General features: G+C 38.5%; 1 protein-coding gene across 2 annotated transcripts in view; it reads right to left on the bottom strand.

Moving 5' to 3' along the window:
- The window catches only part of TRIM36 (tripartite motif containing 36), a 37,242-nt gene extending 17,356 nt beyond the window's left edge, over positions 1 to 19,886 (bottom strand). The window contains exons 1-4 of one of the 2 annotated variants that reach the window (XM_004706578.2): positions 19,860 to 19,886; positions 17,649 to 17,883; positions 7,666 to 7,991; positions 4,233 to 4,379 (exon numbers count right to left, since the gene is read on the bottom strand). In XM_004706578.2, the coding sequence (XP_004706635.1) occupies positions 4,233 to 4,379; positions 7,666 to 7,991; positions 17,649 to 17,883; positions 19,860 to 19,886 (735 nt within the window). Of the gene's footprint in view, positions 1 to 4,232; positions 4,380 to 7,665; positions 7,992 to 17,648; positions 17,884 to 19,262; positions 19,321 to 19,859 lie in introns of those variants that run through there. The other variant, XM_045285364.1, reaches the window with a different exon arrangement.
- Between the last annotated feature and the right edge of the window lie 244 nt (positions 19,887 to 20,130).

Genomic DNA, 20,130 nt, shown 5'->3' with positions numbered 1-20,130 from the left:
TACTCCCTCAATGCAAGAACTTTGTTCTATTAACCTGGCATTCCATGATGCTCACCTCTCCGACACGATTGCTGAAGAACAAAGCTTGCTTAAGCAAATGTGGTGAGGAAAGCTGATGGTGCCCGCTATCAAAAGACATAGCCTCTGGGGTCTTATAAAGACTTGAAGATAAACAAGTGGCCATCTAGCTGAGAAGCAACAAAGTCCATATGGAAGAAATACACCAACCTGTGTGATCACGAGGTGTTGATGGGATCAGGTATCAGGCATCAAAGAACAAAAAATCTTATCATTGTTAATGAGAGGGAGTGTGGAGTGGAGACCCAGAGGCCATCTTTAGGCAGCTGGACATCCCCTTACAGAAGAGCTGCAGGGAGGAAACTAGCCAGGCAGGGTGCAGTATAGCACCAATGAAAGATACAACTTTCCTCCAGTTCTTTAATGCTTCCCCCACCCCCCCATCCCCACCATCATGATCCCAATTCTACCTTACAAATCCGGCTAGACAAGAGGAGGTACACTGGTACAGATAAGAGCTGGAAACACAGGGTTATCCAAGACAGATAAACCCCTCAGGACAAGTAATGAGAGTAGAGATACCAGGAGGGGAAGGGGATAGTGGGGGAGAAAGAGAGAACCGATCACAAGGAGCTACATATAACCCCCCTCCCTGGGGGCTGGACAAAAGAACAGTGGGTGAAGGGAGACATCAGACAGTGTAAGGTATGACAAAATAATAATAATTTATAAATTATCAAGGATTCATGAGGGAGGGAGGGAGGGAAGGAGGGAGGGAGGGAGGGAGGGAAGGAAGGTGGGGGAGGGAAGGGAAAAATGAGGAACTGATACCAAGGGCTCAAGTAGAAAGCAAATGTTTTGAGAATGATGATAGCAACAAAAGTACAAATGTGCTTGACACAATGGATGCATGTATGGATTGTGATAAGAATTGTAAGAGCCCCCAATAAAATGTGTTTAAAAACAGAGGTTGGATGTGGCCCCCATATTGTTTTCTCAGGCTCTCATGAATACGTTTTCATTTTCTTCAACCTCAATTTGCAAATGATGATCTGTTCCACATTCAGCCTTGTTTGGGTAAATATCCTTAAATTTCCCCCATCATCTCTTTCCACAGATGTAGTTGATTTCTGCATATTCCATTCATTTACGCTGATGAAAAAAAGTATTTCCAATAAATAACTCACCGTTGTTAGTTGCCACCAAGTTGGTTCTGACTCTCATAAATATAACAAAGCACCTAGTCTTGCACCATTCTCACAATTGTTCTTATATTTGAGCCCATTGTTGCAAACACTGTTTCAATTCCTCATGCTGAGGGTCTTCTTCTTTTCCACCAGTTCTCTACTTTACCAAGCATAATGTCCTCTTCCAGGAAACGGTCTCTCCTAATAACATGGCCAAAGTACGTGAGACGAAGTTTTGCCATTCTTGCTTCTAAGGTGCATTCTGGTCGTACTTCTTCCACGACATATATGTGGGTTCTTCTGGCTTTCAATATTCTTTGTCAACAACATATTTCAAATGCATCAATTCTTCAGTATTCATTATTCAATGTCCAACTTTTACATGCATATGAGGTGATTCAATATACCATTGCTTTTGTCAGGCACACCTTAGTCATTCAAAGTAACATCCTTGCTTTTCAACACTTTAAAGAGGTCTTATGCAACAGATTTACCCAATGCATTGTTGCGTCATTTGATAAACTTGACTGCTTCTTCCATAAGCATTGATCATGAATCCAAGTCAAGATGAAATCACTGATAATTTCAATTTTTTTCTCCACTAAACATGTTATCTACTGGTCCAGTTATTGGTCCAGTTCTTTTCATTGAACTGTAATCTATATTGAAGGCCACAATCCTTGATCTTCATCAGCAAGTGCTTCAAGTCCCCTTCACTTTCACCAAGCAAGGTTGTGTCATCTGAACACTGAAAATTGTTAATAAGCCTTCCTCCAATTCTTCCTACCATATTCTTCTCCATATTGTGTTAGGTATGTAGAGAATCAAATCCAGTGACACTCATATGTATAAAAAAGAGCTTTATACCAATAAGTAATCTTTCATGAAGGCATCCCAGCCCAGTCCAACTCCAATGTCCAATGCAAACCAGCACCCTCTTCAGTCTCACGTAGCTGCAGGCTAATGATGCAAGCAGCTGATTATGAATGCAGCAAGATCACAGGCCGGTGGGTACAGAGTTCAGTGGATCAAAGGTTGGTAGAAAGCTGACAGGACAGGTCTCAGGGGTAGGTGGTAGCCCACAGGGGGCCTCCTGTGGAGGCAAGCAGAGTCCCAGCAAGTACCGAGGTGGAGGGGAACAATGAAAGGGGAGGGGAGTTTCTAATGTCTCTCATTAGTATACAAAAAGGCTTATGACATCAAGACAAGATGAAATCACTGATAATTTCAATCTTTTCAATCAGGCATTGACCCATTTGATAGGTTGGGCCCCACCCCAACTTTACCCAGGACTGTCTAGCTGACATAATCCTTAACCGTTACAATATAATCCTGCTTCTCTGATTATTGGCTCAGCATACAGATTGAACAAGCCTGGTGAGAGGATACAATCCTGATGCACACCTTTATTAACCACAAGTTCCTAGGTTGTATGCTAGTCAGTTCCTCTTCAGACTCACGTAACTGGAGGCTGGTGGCTCAGAAAGGTGAAACAGGAAGCAGGCAGATCATAGGCCAGTGAATACAGAGTCACAAGGGTCTAAGGTCAATAGAAGCACGGCAAGGCAAAAACAACTCTCAAGGTTGGGCGGCCCATATGGGGCCACCCTCAAGGCAGATTAAGAGTCCCCCCAGGGAAGTCTCAGTGAGGAGGAAGTCAAAGTGGCAGAGCAGAATCATCTCTATTCAATTGTTGCTCTTATACAAAAGGTCACACCTGGAAGGATGTGTATCAAGCTACCACTGGATTAACAGTTTGGACTCCACCCCTAGCCAAAAGTGTCTGGGTGACATAATCCCTGACCATTACATTGTTGTTCCACATCCTCTTCTGAATCCAGGCAGAATTTCTGGCAGCTCCCTGTCATTGTACTGCTCCAGCAGTTGTTAGATGATCTTCAGCAAAATTTTACTTGCATATGATATTAATTTGTGCATTCTGTTGGGTCACCTGTCTTTGGAATGAGTAAATATACGGATCTCTTCCAGTTAGTGAGCCAAGTAGCTGTCTTCCAAATTTTCTGGTATAGATGAGTTTTTCCAGTGCTAAATCAGTTTGTTGACATATTTCAATTGGTATTTCATCAATTTCTGGAGTCTTGTTTTGGGCTAATAACGTTGGCTAATGTGTGGCAACACACAAACCACCAACAGTACAACAAACTGATGGATAAGTGGTAGGAATGTTCTTGGTGTTCCAAAATTCTACCATGCAATCACCAGCATTATTTCTATCAAGAAGGACACATTTTCCAATTATAGATCCTTCTTATTTCCAACTTTTTCATTTCAATCACCAAACATTATCAATATATACTGATTGTAAGTTTGATCAATTTCAAGCTGCAGAAGTTAAAAACTTCAATATCTTCATCTATGTCATTAATGCTTGGCATAAATTTGGGTAATAGTCATATGAAATGCTTTTCCTTACACACATAAATATTAACTAGCATAGTACAGGCTTTACTATATATTGGTCCTTTCTATACTAGTCCAACTAAGTAGTGTCTGGTTAAAAATATTGTCGTTCTGATATTAGTAGGGAGCCCTGGTGGCAATGTCAGGTAAGCTCACCACAAGGTTCATGGCTTAAACATACTAGCCACTTCATGGGCAAAATATGGGGGCACCATAATGCAAAAAAAAAAAAAATTCCCTAATAACAAGTAAAAGGAAGAAAAAAATGTCCTAATATGGAATGTGGTAATGCCTATACAATTGCTCTTGATGTGACTGAATTATTAAATTGTAAGGTATGTGGATGAAGTGCCAATAAAACTGTTAAAAAAAATAAAATAAAAGATGAGGCTATCTACTCTCACAAAGACTGAAAGCCTCAGAAACTCTTAAATATGGTTGCTATGAGTTGAAATTAACAAAGCGGCAGAGGGTAATAAAGGTCTTTAAATGAGATTTCACATTAACTCATTGCCAAAAACACAGACCACACAACACACCATGTTTGTTAAAGGCATGGAGTTACAAAAAAAAAAATCGACATTTCATTCCAAAAACAAGTCTTACCTTTAAGGTTTTGTAGGCAGTGCTCATAGTGGTTACACGGTGATTAGAATGAATACCACCCAATTTACAGAGGTGACAAACAGGCCTCCTACACAGCTCACAGTACATATTTATTCTCTCCGCTTCATGTTCTGGGCACATTAAAATCTATTGAGTAAAGAATACAATGTGCTTAGGGGTTTTCACAGCTTACATGGCACTCAAAATGTTTCCAGTAATCTATGAGATCTTAACATACAAAGATTTTTTTAAAAAATAACTACATGAAACCAGTAAATATTTAAATGTTACCTATCCTAAACTTGGGGATAAGAGGTGAAATTTTCATTCATATCAGACTCCACTAGAATGATTATTAGTCAAGACAAATGGCCAACCTGACTAAGTAATTCTCAATCATGTCAAGTGTTATTGTAAGACAAATAACTTACCGAGGATGCCTGACTTTACCATCCCCTACTAAAAGAGTCTCAGAAATCTTTTTGATATATTCCTAGATAATTGATTTTTTATATATCAATTGTATACAATTTGATCAAACTGAGAACAGTGCCTTTTATGGTCTGATTAAGTTTTTACTTTATAATTTTCTCTATAAATTGCTACCATAGCTACATTGAAAAACTGATGCAAAATAATCATTTTCATTTGGAAGGGAGGAGTTATTTAAACTAGCCTGTTACTGCACTCAAAGATGGTCACTTATGATTTCAATAGACTACCAGGGGTCCTCAAACTTTTTAAACAGGGGGCCAGTTCACCGTCCCTCAGACCCGTTGGAGGGCCAGACTATAGTTTAAAAAAAAACTATGAACAAATTCCTATGCACACTGCACATATCTTATTTTGAAGTGAAAAAAACAAACAGAGCAAAAACACCCGGCGGGCCAGATAAATGTCCTCAGCGGGCCACATGTAGCCAGCGGGCTATAGTTTGAGGACCCCTGGACTAGACCTTTAGAAGCTGTACCAGGTATGATAACATAGATCTCAATCAAAAACAATAAAAGTTCATTATGAAAAGTTCTAATATCAATTTAAAAGCCCAAGAGAGCAATATTATTGGAAAATATTCCAATTTTCAGCATGCATAAGTTCCTATATTCTCCAAGACATCACATTTAAAATAAAATACTTAGTTTTCTGCAAGAAAGGATCAAATCAACTCAAAGCCAGGCAAATATTCACTTGAGTAAAGAAACTTTCTAGAATTTCATAGTATTAAGTAACACCAAATACTTAAGCAAGAACACTTTTTCTTCTATCCATATTTTATTGTATTTGCAAATGGAAAATATAAGACTTTCCAATTTATACTCAAAGTTTCATGAAATTCTTAACTCATAAAGCCAATGACCAATACAATTCAGTTAATTAAAAATTCTTTCAGGATAGTACTAATAAATTTAACTTTAAAAATACATTAAAACCATAATATTGTAACTTTTTAAAAGTGTAATGACATCCAGCATTTAAATAAAAGTACTTGATAAATATATTTCCAATCTGAGATCATTTAAGAAAAGATGTTATAGAAAATGTAAAAGTTTAGACTGTTTTTCTTTTAATCTAATAGCACCTACACTATTTAAAATTAAGAAATAATCTGCTCAGAGTTTTCGAGATAACTTTTGGAACATTTTCTGTTCTCTACTATAAAAGCTTGATATTGAAGAGAGCAAATAGATTTTCAGACACACAAATTACCAAATTTTGAGGACTATAAACTTAAATTAATAGATTACTTTTCTATATAAATCAGAAACATACTTATTTTTTTTAAATCATTTTATTGGGGGCCTTACAGCTCTTACAACATTCCACACATCAATTGTTTCAAGCATATTTGTACAGATATTGCCATTATCATTTTCTAAACATTTACTTTCTATTTGAGCCCTTGGAATCAGCTCTTCTCTTTTCCCCTCCCTGCCCCACTCCCACCCTTGTTACCCCTTGATAAATTATAAATTATTATTTTCATATCTTTCATCAACCGCTGCCTCCCTTCACCCACCTTTCTGTTGGGGGGGGGGGCATTATGCTTTGATCATTGAGATCGGTTCCCCCTCCCCGCCTTCCCCCATCTTCTCCGTCCCCTTGTGGTACCGCTACTCCCATTTCTTTTCCTGAGGGGTTTATCTGACCTGGATTCCATGTGTCATAAGCTCTTATCTGTACCAGTGTACATGCTCCAGTCTTGCCAGAACTGAGAGGCAGGACTGGGATCATGATAGTTGGGGGTTAGGAAGCCTCAAAGAACCACAGGAATATTGTATTTCATCGGGGCTATACTGCACCCTAGTTGACTCATCCCTTCCTTGTGACCCTTCTGTGAGGAGATATCCTATTGTACACAGATGGGCTTTGGGTCTCTGCTCTGAGCCACCTCATTTTCAACAATATGATTTTTTGTTGCTTTGGGTCTTCTGGTGCCTGTTACCCAATCCCATTGATACCTCATGACTGCACAGGCTGGTGTGCTTCTTCGATGTGGACTTGTTGCTTTTCTGCTAGTTGGCCACTTGCTTAACTTCAAGCCTTTAAGACCCCAGACACTATATCTTTTGATAGCCGGGCACCATCCACTTTCTTCACCACATTTGCTTATGCACCCATTTTTTCTTCAGTGATTGTGTCAGGAGGGTGAGCATCACAGAATGCCAGGTTAGAACAAAGTGCTCTTGCGTTGAGGGAGGGCTTGAGCAGATGCCCAAAGTCTGTCCACTTCCTCAATGTATTAAGGCCATATAAATATATTTTCATAAGCCAATACCTTTATTTTTATGAATTAATATGTTTACATAAGTGCACACCTATGTTTATACATCTACCCACAGCTTTGCTTCCTAGATCTTTCCTGTTTCCTTTTACCCTCCGCTTACCCCTCCATCACCCTCGTCTTTCTTCTGTCTCTTAGTAATGTACGTTTATATTATTTATTCACATAAGCCAGCCACAAAAGCATGGCAATCATTGAAAATACATTTAAAATATTACCTCAAATGTTCAGGAAATATAAATTCTACTTCAGATACTATATAATCATTATATCACAAGATTCAAAATGTCAGGTTGGAATTACATATTAAATAACTGAAATGTCAGAAAAACATGCTCTCCAATAAAATCTTTGAGATAAAGGTTTATATTACAGCACAAAAGCTTTTAACTTTAACCCTTCCAGTCTTAGAGAGTGCATCTGACATAACCTTTCCTCTACTACCCATAATTATCACTATGGACACTTACGGTATTATATTACAATAGAGTGATGCTATAATGTTGTCTGCCATGTAACACCAGCTATGAGAACTAAAGTTCTTGTACCTTCTTTTTACAGTGATTTTTTTTCTTACTGTCAAATTCTAGATTCATAATAATTTCTTTCATAACATTAAGTGTAATATTCTAGGAATAAAACTTCACTTACCTTGGGTCTAAAATTGGTGGTTGGGCCCACATACTCATGCTGAGCTTTTAAAGTACCCCAAGGATGATAAATTTTGAAGCATTCGTTGCAGTAGCTTGCACTACAGTCCACACAACTTTTTGTGGATTCTTGAGCTGGTGGTTTGCAAAGGTCACACATAATGGCTGTGGCTGCCCTGGCTGCCTGCCGGTATCTTTCAACAATAGTTTCCAAAGTGAAATTTCGAAACAGACCATTGATTCCTCGTTCACCAAGATCCACGTCATGTTCACAGCCCGGGCAAGGAAAAGTAGTTGTCTTAGGGGTCAACGAGTTGCGTTTCCAGCCTGTGTAATTAGTAAGCTCTGGTTTAGTTACTAAAGTAAGAAAAATGAACTACAAAAACAGGAGTCAAGTTTTAGCGACATATATACAAGGGAGCTCCAAAACTTTGTGGACAAATGGAATCAAAAAATAACTAAATTTTTACATCAACTTTTTGAACCCCCTTTGTATATAATACCAGAGCAATTCAATCTGAATCTATTTATAATCTGAAAATACTTTAAAAGTACCCCCCACTAGATTTCTCTTAGTATATAAAAGATAAGCCCAAGTTATGAAATTAGATAGAAAAGAAATATATTCTATAGTAAGTTGCAAATAAAAACCATCTCAAACTAAACATAGATAGGCAGATAAAGCATATAATACTACAAAGGGTCAAGGTCTTTTGGAATTATGTAACATTTATGGTTCTTTTTGTAAACCATACCCATAAATTAAATGTTGCCATTTAAATGAGTATAGCTTAGCTGACAGTTAGGAAATAAGGTGATACATCAAAGAACAAGGGTTTTTCATCTAGAACCTTTATCTAGATAGAACCCAAGTAAATACCATGAAATATTTTAAATTGTGTGTAAATTTTTGCATCATATACACACATAGGCACATTTTTGGCTATCCAACCCATAACTTTCATTAGTTTCTTAAAGGCATGTGACCACAAAATCAGGAACTACTGCATATATTAGATTTCCTACTGTAGTATTGCTTTAGCTGAAGAAATTCTGTAGCCAAAAAAGGAGCCCATTCTATAGAAAAGTGAAAAACTCATTTATAGATCTAGAATTTAGGGACTTTAAGAAGGACCAACCATTTAGTATCTTCTTAGGACCTGAAAAAAAGAATCATTAAGATTACTTAATTCAGTAAGCCAAAAGTTATCCAAAAGAGTATTATAACTTTTAATACACACACACACAATTGCATGACTATGACTTTGCATCTCTGCTCAGTGTTATCATTCTGATTTTACCAAATCAGGAACCCAAGGTATGATAATCATATACCCAGGTTCAGAGGAATCCAGGTTGTCCACTTAACATAGGTACATGCACTCTCATTTACAAATCTGTTCTCACAGTATATAGTCTAAATCACCCATAAAATACCTTAAATACAATTACAAATATCTTAAATTTACTGCATTTTTTCATACAACCAAAAGTGACTGGTTAAATTCAGTGCACCACACCTAGAAAAGGCCTTTAAATAGCTCTATTAACAACTACCTTCGTGCCCTATTATCAACACTCAAAGGTATGTCTTAATAAATGGCTGGCACAACAGCACTACAGATAAACTTTAGCAATCAATTCACTAATACTGTTTGCTCATTTACAGCACCTTCATAGCATGCAATATGCCATTGGGTCCTGAAAGCAACTTAAGCAGCATGCAGAATATTTTTATCATCTAAAGATATTTTGAGCATTTAAAAATATTAATGCACACCTAAAGCTGCTGCTCCATGGAAATGTGAAAATGTTGCCTAAAATATATTCTTGCAATCGTTTTTAAAACATGCAATACCAGTCCAAGATGTTTCACGCCACAGCACGCATATAATGAAGAAAGCAGCAAAGCTAGCTTTAAAAACACATGCCAATGAAAATTTCACTTCATGAAAACACATGCCAAACAATTCTGGAAGTGACATAGATAGTGCAGTGGTCAAGTTTAAACAAATGGAAATTCACGTGCATGCTTCCACAGTGAACTCAATTACAAAAATTAAAATGAATGGATAATTCTCAAAGTCTTTTAAAAATAGATTATTATTATTTAAGAATTTAAGTTTATGATCAGATAAATGAGATAAAACAAACTATAATCATGACAATGAAATCATGCTTTAACATGTACAATGGTGACACCCACATTGTGGTCCTGATTAGAAACTTCAAAAAAGATGCTTCATCCCTTTTCTGTAACCCTCTTTTCAATGTTTTGATGATATATAAGCAACGTACCAGACTGACTTTCAATTAAGACAAATAAACCAAGGCACGTGTAATTTCTGCACATAATTTATTCAGTTAGGAGCCTTGCTTACTTTGAAATTTAAGAGCTCTTGGATCTTTGTATCAATGCTGAAGAACATTATTTTATCTTTATTTTTACCATGTGCTTTATGTTCAGGGCAATAAAGAAAACAGAACAGATCTAATGGTATTTTGGGAAATAGAACAATAGGACTGAGAATAAAAGACAATTAACTTACATGCAGCATTTAATATAGTAGCCATTAGTCAAATATGGCTAAAGTTTAATTCAAGTTAAATTAAAATTTCAGTTGTTCTGTCTAATTAAGCATACTTCAAATTCCCATATTAAGACAATGCAGGGTTAAGTACTTCTATTACAGCCCAAAGTTCTTTTGGACAATGCTTTTCTAAAGCATGAAACAATGAAAAAGAAAAATCTACTGAAATAATGTAGACTAGGTATTGCAAATTTCAGGTGTCAAACTGAGTATTATCTGGAGATTATTTAATACTGTCATCTTGTAAAATCAGTTCCTTCCCCCATGTATCTTCACTTCAAAGACAAATATGTAAGTGTACATTACACAACAAAATAATTTCAAGTGGTCACATATTAGGCTGCTAATCTCAGCTCAGCAGTTCAAAACCACCAAGCTCCTCTGCTGGAGAAACACAAGGCTTCTATTCCCAAAGAGTTACCATCTCAGAAATGCACAGGTGCAGTTCTACCAACACACCATTTCTATAAGTCGGCATCAACTCAATGGCAGTGATTTTGTTTTGTTTTTTTAAATAGCAAAATCTTACTACCACATATACAAAGTCATCTTATGGTCATATGTTTGCTCTTAAAATATTCAAGAGAAAATAATTTCAAAACAAAAAGAAAATCAATTCATAACTATCAGATTCCAAAACTGCAACAGTTGCATCTTCTCCCATATTCTGACTAAAAACAATGTAAACAACTTCTCCACTATGAATATCTGGCCAGTTCTTGAACTATCTATCTCTCTCCACAGTGAACATTTGTTTGAATTTCTTCACATGTGACAATGAATTGGTAATTTATTATCAGGCCGTTTTTGATTGTTAGATCATTATGACTATTTGATGCCTGAGTTACAGTAGCATTCTTCCACCTGCAAAAGCAATTTATTTTTAATATCTTCTCTATAAAGTTAAAAACAACTTTTTTTTCCCTTTAGCAAACAGCTTCTACCGCTACAACCAATTACTAAACTTCTACATTTAAAATTATCAGGGACTCTCCAAAATTTATGAGAAAGGGTTGCATGTGGTTCCTAGAAGTGGCTAGATTTTAAAATCAAGAGTTGCAGAAGGAGGTGAGGAAGACAGAAAAGGGACATCATATTTTAGGTGTTTATTATTCTCAAATACAACATAGGGTTGTCACCAATATTCTACCCCACAAAAAGTCAATTTTACTTTAAAGGTCAACTGGATTAAAACCTGTTTATTTTCTTTTAAGAATATGATAGGTTTGCCCATCTTTCATTAAATATTTCAGAAAACCTTAAAAAAAAAAAAAGCAATGGACATTACTTGCCCACAGTTGGGTAAAACTTCAATGTTAAACTTTGGTATGAAATAATTTGAAACATTACAAGGATCTCATAGACATAAAACAAGCAAATACTATGCTATTATTATAAAAGAATTATCAACAGATTTAATCAGATTTTTAAATATGGGCCAATGGACTGACTTATTTAAACCTCCTTACCTCAAGGCAGCACTATGGGGCTTTAATGTAAGCTTTGTTCCTCCACGTAAATATGAAAGATTAATATAATCTATATTAGGAAAAAGGTATATATGTATATATATATATTTTTTAGAAAACTCTTGTCAGGAATATTGAAAAAATGCAAGCAAAGGTAACCAATGCTTTCCTTAGGAAATGCAGAGCTCACAATGAAATTTAGTCCTGTTGACCTTTACGTCATTTCAGCCCAATTTTTTCGCTTTCTACATAATTTTGAGGACTTGACCACTGATGTTTAAGAACCTTAGCTAATCAAGGTTATTTCATTTCATTTAAATCTATCACGCTTCTGCCTGCGGCCACACCAGCAATAAAGCATTTTCTACCTCTCCACCCCAAAGATCGCCGTTGTGAGGCTGTGAACAATGAACAGAAAGCTGGATTTAGAATTTAATTTCAAAGAGAAGATTCACAACTTGTTAACAAACGATAAAGCTGTAACTGTGTCCTGAACATAATACAATTATTGAATTAACAGTTTAAAAAAAAGATCATTTTCCTGGTACACATGGTAGTTATAAAGCTATCAATATATAATATAAAATACTTATAAAGCTTTCTCATTAGAGTTCTGAATTAACCACTGTTGGTACAGTACTCAAGGGATCTATGCATTATCCTATAGGTTTACATTTCTAAACCATAAATTCTGGTAGACATTAGAAATACAAAACAAAAATAAGTTATCTTTTATTTAACTTTTATTCCATTAAATCAATACCATACACATAACAAAGCTGTATATGTCTTTCTGAGAATAAGAAACCAAAATGGGAGAATGCTTGCATATCTAACATGATCAAAAGTGTACTATAGGATTACTTTACCTTTACACAATTTTTTTAATGCATACACAGGTTTATTCAAAATAAAAACCTTTACACAATTTAATGTGCTATTGGTTTATACACCTTATTCTCCTTTAAGAGGACTCTATTATTTTAAAAATCTAGCAAAATGCAATATACAACAGAATATACATATGACCTAAAACCTCAAGCCATGTATGGAATATAAAATTTTCCAGCTGCCACTTTAAAAAGATAAAAAGAAACAAGTAAATTTATTTTAATAATGTCATTTCTCTCAACATATTCAAACAATATAACCAATCAGCAGATTTACAATCTATCTCATCTCAATTCACACTAGCCTCATTTCAAACCTGCTGAACATCAATCTGTACTGTGCTGGGAGGTCCAGGTCTAATGAATTCCTTTATGAAAACAGTAATAAAACTAACTTGGTAAATTAAATTCCTCTCACACCAATTTCTCATAATAGGGTTTCTGGTACCTTTTAAAATGTGTCTGATTTTAAAAGCAACAAGAAACTGGTTTGGTGGGGGTGGAAGGAGGAAAATTTACTTACCCATGAAACTATCTTTTAAATCCATCCAAAGAAGTGTAATATTATAGACAATACCCAATAATGTTCAGTAAGTAGTGTTTTATTTGTAAAACAACATCTTCTAATGGCTTAAAATGAGTGCTTATGGGAAGGTGAGGAGTCCTAAGGTTTGTATTCATTCAATAAGGACATCCACAAGTGATTATTTGCATCCTTCGTGTGCTCTAACTGTATTTATTATCTTGCTCTGTGTGTGCTCTATTTGATTAGGAACAGTGTATTCTAAGTAATCTATATGCTACTTTTAAAAAAGAATGGACAGGTCCATTGCTCTTCAGCATTTAGTTATGTCTGGTAACCAGTGGGCATGCAAATATTTGTTGAATAACTAAGGCAGAAGTTTAGTTCTGATGAAGATCTGACTGATGGCAGATCAACTGACCCACTCTACCACCCACAGCAGCTTTGGGGGCCGACTCATTCACTGTTCATAATGGGTGGCCCACCATTCACTGTAAGACAAAGATTACAATCACTGGGTGACCAAAAAGCAGAATGAATCAAAGGCAAAGCTAAGATCCAGCTGCCCTATACTATGTTTACCTGGCAGGGTGCTTTTAAATAATTTGAATGAACTGCCTACATTGAGAAAATAGGTATCGCATAAAAATGATCATCAAGTTTTCATTAAAAACTAACCAGGCTATAATATGGACCCACCAATACCACGTGATAAAAATTCACTGGTGCCAAGTTATAGCCCCTTTTACACAAGGAAGCCGTACTAGTCTCCACAGTCTGGTCATGCCCCTCAGCCCGGAAGGGTGGGGTGGGCAGGCTGTGTCAGTTGGCTCCTAATACTGAGGCTGTTGCTTTTATTCTGCTAGCTAATAGGAAAATTAAATATTTATTATCTCTATATTAAAGAAATAAATTGGAGCAGGGTTTTGTGTTTATTATGACTGGACATATTTCACTAATCTGTGACCTGTTTGGGTACTGCAGTATCGAAATGTTGATCCCTAATTTAAATACTCTAGTAGCATGGATCTGCTATAACAAGGCAGGCCAAGCCTGTTCCCCTCCCTGCTTTCTCCCTCCTTTGTGCTAAATTGAGATCTGCCTTCTGATTTCATTTAGTCACTGACCCTGAAAGCTTTGCAGTAAAGACGCTCAGCTCACTACATTCCTCATCACATACTAGAATGACCTCTCTCCTATTTCCTGTAATGGCTCTTTACATACAAATGCTCCCCCATTCTAGTTCACCCCTCTGGGCATAGTATATCCAACTGAATCTGGTTCTTCTTAAAACATGGCACTCAGAAGGAACACAGCCTCAAGTAAGTCTATTTCTGGTCCACACAGTATAAAGGATGGTGAGAAGCACCTCATATTCTAAAAAATATGCCACTGTTACCATATGTTGAGTCATTAAGGCACGCTCTTTGTCTGGATCTTTTACCAGATTTTATTGCTGCCGTGTAACTATTGAACTACAAACATTAAGGCTGGCAGTTCAAACCTATAAGCCACCCTTCGGGAGAAAGCTATGGCCACTGCTCCTATGAAAAGTCACAGGCTCAGAAATCCTATGTCGGGGTCAACTCGACTTGATGGCATGATTTGGAGCCCTACAGAATACCGTCCTAGAAAAATGTTGACTGTATGCCACTGCTACTGCATATGAATCACATGGAAGCACGGATCAAATCCTGAGATTTTTAGAAGACTACATAAAAGATTCTTATATACATGAATTCAGTCCAATTAACATCTTTTCCACAACTAACTTGCCAACATTACTAACACACCTAAACGCATAATGCCCATAGCACAATTAATAAGTAATATACACGGGTTTACATGGTTGGCAAAATGTATACTAATATGCCTATTTGTGTAAAACACCAATTGAAAATAGAAATAATGTGTATAACTGAAATTTCATCTAAATGTCTGTACTGAATATTAGTTTACAATATATTAATATGCAACAGGGGCCTCCAACAAGCCAACCAAGATCTCCCAATAGAATTATCAGGTTGTATGTGCTAGGATAAGGAGCTGTGGTAGGTTATAACACGGGGATATTAGCCAGATGGTTAGCAGTTCAAACCCACCATTTGCTTCTGGGGAGAAAGATGAGACTTACTACTCCTGGAAAGATTGACAATCTCAAAACCCTAAGGGGCAGTTGTACTCTGTCCTATAGGGTCACTATGTGTTGGGGTCAGATTGATGGCAGTGAGATGTAGGATGGGGTGGGATGCACTCAACCTTTGTCTGTCTGTCTTCCACTCCTCCTCATGTGCCATACCCTAGCAGTGGGCCACATCAAAACGATGACCTCACAAAGAGCACAGCCCTCTCTTCAGCCGTGCTCTCTGAATTCCGACAGCTCACCTAATAGTGCTCCCTTCACGTATGTGCATAAAAATGTATAGACACAAAGTAGCTTTCAAGCAATTAGTGACTATGCTTCCAAGAAAAATACTCATTTTTAAAATAGCCTAATACCATACGTGTAACAAATCTACTCTTGTCTACTCCCTCATGAAGCACACAGACAAAATATTGCCTGAGGAGACTCCACATTGCAGAATGGGCCAAAGAGAACACATTCTCTGAAAAGTAACTTTAGATGGAGAACACTTTTGCTGAAAAGTTTGATTAATCATATTATTAAAAAGTTACAATAGCCATCTAGCTGAGAAGCAACAAAGCCCACATGGAAGAAGCACACCAGCCTGTGTGTTCACGAGGTGTCAATAGGATCAGGTACCAGGCATCAAAGAACAAAAAAATCCCATCATTGTGAATGGGGGGAGTGCGGAGTGGAGACCCAAAGGCCATCTGTAGGCAACTGGACATCCCCTTATAGAAGGGTCGTGGGGAAGATACGAGTCTGTCAGGGTGCAGTGTAACAACAAGAAAACATGAAACTTTCCTCTAATTCTTTGTTTCCTCTCCCCCACCACCATCATGATCCCAATTCTACCTTGCAAATCCCACTAGACCAGAGGATACACACTGGTACAGATAGGAACTGGAAACACAGGGAATCCAGGACAGACAAACCCCTCTCAGAACCAATCATGAGAGTAGGGATACCAGCAGGGAAAGGTGGGGGAGAAAGGGAGAACAGATCACAATGATCTACATATAACCCCCTCCCTGGGGGATGGTCAAGATAAAAGTGGATAAAGGGAGCCAGCGGACAATGTAATTTGTAAATTATCAAGGGTTCGTGAGGGAAGGAGGGGGAAATGAGCTGATACCAACAGCTCAAGCAGAAAAAAATTTTTGAGAATGATGATGGCATCAAATGTACAAATGTGCTTGACACAAAGGATGGATGTATGGATTGTGATGAGTTGTACGAGCCCCCAATAAAATGATTTTTTTTAAAAGAGGGGGGGGGAGTTATAACAGCAACATATACTATCAAGAGGGAGAAACTGACATAGTATACACTGGGATGAAACACTCAGATGCCCTAATTTGACAGAATTGAAGTCCTAAAGTCTGATACCGAGAGCCACCCATCTACTCCTCCAGTCTCAGAATATATCTAAAACCAGGCTGTGAAGCCTGCTACCCTCAACTCTTGTCTCTACCTCTGATTTCTGTACCAAGGTTTAGCCATTAATTTCTGTGTTCCCAGGGAGCTCCAATTCATTCTAACTGACATTCATCCTTCAATAGCTGTCCAGAAGTAACCATATTCCAACAGGAAACAATTTCAACATTGACTATGGATTAAACTGTATGTATATGCATTCTACATCTTCTACAAATAGATCTGACTGCAGAATTCTAGAGAAGTGATTTCACTGATATTCAAAAGCCTTATTTTTAAAACTTAATTAGAAAGGAAGGGAATAAAAACAGATAAACATCCACAATTTTTCCAAAAGCCTTCTAGGACTAGTTATAACCAAAACCTTTTACTTGGCAGTATTTATTTCCACATTACCATATATGAATGTTTCTCTAGCCAGCAATATAGTGATCCACGATTTTATCCCTTACACCAAGATATCACAGGTCAAAACACTCCGCAAAATACAGACATAGTTAGTGTCTGTACAGACCAAAGTAAGTGGTCAACATCCAACATTCCAATTCCTCCAAACTCATTGCTATCAAGTCGATTGCGATTCACAGTAACCCTACCAGAAAGGGTAGAAGTGCCCCTGTGGGCTTCTGAGACTAATGACTGTAACTCTCTGCAGGAGTCGAGAGCCTCCTCTGTCTCCCATCAAGTGGTTGGTACTTTCAACAGAACCTGTGGTTAGCAGCCCAACTCAGCGTCCACTATGTGACCAGGGCTTCCTAATATCCAATTAACTGCATATCAAAAGGCAAGAGAGTTCGACAGACATTTAAACAAGGAAAGGATTCTAAATAACTATCTATAATTTATTCATCTGGCAAAATCAACCTTTAAAATAATAAAATTAATTTTCTTTCTTAAAGTTATTAAGAGCATATACTTAGCTCCCCTAGCCCCAATGTTTACCACCTACCTGGTCTGTTAATTCTGTCGATTTTATCCATGCTAGGGGACAGGATCCGAAGCCGAGGACTGCTCTGGTTAGAGTTGTCTGATCCCACATCATTGAATGACTCATCAAGAGTCAATAAGAGTTCTTTTATGCATTTATGACAGATACTGTGTTGACAAGGGAGAATCAGCGGATGGGTAAACAGCTCTTTGCATGCTGGGCAAATGAGCTCTCTTTCAATGTTCTTAATGGTAACCTTAAATTGAAAAAAAATTATAATTAAAGGCACTTAGTAGATAAATGGATATAGTAACACACAGGTCTTTTATATGTATACCCATGTTCACCTTTCCAAAAAGAACCCAGAAACATTTTATTTTAAATCTTAAATTTTTCTACTATGAATCCTATAGCATCAAATCCATCAACATTCATGGTCTAGAACTGAAAACACATGATGAAACAAGCAACAAACACGGTATGAGAGGAAAATTACATAAGATATTAGAGGACCACAATATTCACTGTAAAGCTATTAGGTAAATTGAAGATCACATCAATAAATACTGTACAGCGCTTAGAATTACTTCTATATAGCAAACTATTTCTGTGCCCAGCCAATAATAAACTCTGGTAAAAATTGTATGTGATCCAGAATGTAGGTGGATTCCCATTTTTAAAAACTGAATTATCAGCAATTTTCTGCATTAAATATGCCCATTTTTTATGATTTAACTGTAGTGCAGCTAAAATGCTGGAAAGTTCTCCTGCTATGAATCAAAGCAGAGTCATCTTAAAAGCACTTAGTGACTACTGAGGTGAAGACGTTTTAACAGCACCATCAGTGCCCTCAGCACTATAGGCTGACTTAAATTGCTTCACCGAGAAATAGTTTTGACATCAAAACTGATTGTGGCGATGATTGTACAACTCTTCTTGATGTGGTTGCACTATTGAATTGTATGATATGTGAATTACATGCCAATAAAACTGTTGGGGGGGGTGGGTAAAAAACTAAAATGGGTGACTAGTCCATAACAGTTTTCCATCCTTACCCTAGGCAATCTGTGAGTGTGTGTGTGCATGTGTGTTTCTAATGGATCCCAAACTTCATAAACTTTGAGTCTATATTCAGTATCTCTGCAGTTTTCATAATATGAAAGTACTTATAGTTCTACTGCTAAAAACACACATTATTAACATTTAATTAATTCAAAAAATGAAAGTATCCTACCCTATTCTCTCTCCCAAAGTGAAACAAAGTACTTAATTAACCCCTGACAGTTTAGCAGCATCGCAGCCAATAGGCACTGGCATTGTCAATGGATCTTGCGATGCAGGGTTCAATTGCTGAATCATTCCAATATTTAAAATAACGGCCCGCACCAAATAACGTGGCCAGGCAAGAGTCACACCTCACAATTCCCATCAAAGAACACGTCCACTTGTTCAAACCCTATCCAAACGCTATCTCATTTTCAACGGGTTGGCCCCTAATTCAAGGGAAAACATTGTTCTGAATGTCCAAAATAGGGCTCTTTCCCACTATTTTTACATACAGCCATTTAAGGTTTATCTAGTTTTGAAAGCCCTAAAACCTTTTCCACTTTTCTTGTGGGTAATCCTTGTCTTTACCTTGGCACTGATATCATGATGGACATAAATCAAAAGAAAGTCCGGCGTCTTTTTACGTTCATGGAGTGGAAATAACAAGCGAAGTAAGCCCTTTCAGAATCAATGAGTTCCGTCGGGAAACGAACGCTTTCGGCAGAAAAGCACATCCGATCCCTTCACACACTTGTGCCTCGACAGCTGCCAGGCAGTGCCCGCCCCCCGCGAGCCTGCAGCCTAGGGACCCGCGGGGCGCTCGTGGCAGCGAGGCCCCGGGGGGACCTGCCGGGTCCGAGCGGAGCGCAGCTCGGGCTCCAGCGCCGCCCAGACAAAGGGCACGAGCGTGGGCCCGCGTCGGCCCCGAGTGGCATGAACTCGACGCCCGGGGTCCACTGAAGAGCCCGGCGGGAGGCAGACCGCGGAGCCCCTGGGGCGCGCTTTACCGAGCCTGGCGGGGACAGGGCGAGGCGACGAGGAAGCGGGGCCACCGCACGCGCGCGAGCCGCCCTCGCTCCGCAGGGGGCTCCCAGCCGGCTCCGCGCAGACGGAGAAAGCCCCCCGGCTCGACTGGCCGCCCCGAGGCAGGGATGAGGCGGCGGCGAGCCCTCTCCCCTCACTCACCAGAGAGTCTGAACCATCCCCCTCCATAGTCTCCTACTGCCAGGTGTCATCAACGGCAGGTCCCGACAGGCGGCCGGGCGGCCGGCGCAGGGTCCGGTGGGCGGGTCCCCGCGGTGGCCCAAGAGCCGCGGGTCGGAGCCGGAGGGCGAGCTGGGCGGCCGGACCGGGCCAGCGGACCGACGAGGCGACGAGCAGGCCAGGGCGAGCACAAGGGCGAGTGTAGAGCTTCGTTCCCCGCGACGGCCCCGGAAACCCGCCCCGCGGCCGGCTG

This window comes from Echinops telfairi, unplaced genomic scaffold (genome assembly GCF_000313985.2).
Source record: "Echinops telfairi isolate 266 unplaced genomic scaffold, ASM31398v2 ScPeMD7_7469;HRSCAF=8507_1, whole genome shotgun sequence".
Lineage (NCBI taxonomy): Eukaryota > Metazoa > Chordata > Mammalia > Afrosoricida > Tenrecidae > Echinops > Echinops telfairi.
The sequence above is the reverse complement of the archived record's forward strand: the minus strand, read 5'-3'. Positions and strand labels throughout refer to the sequence as shown.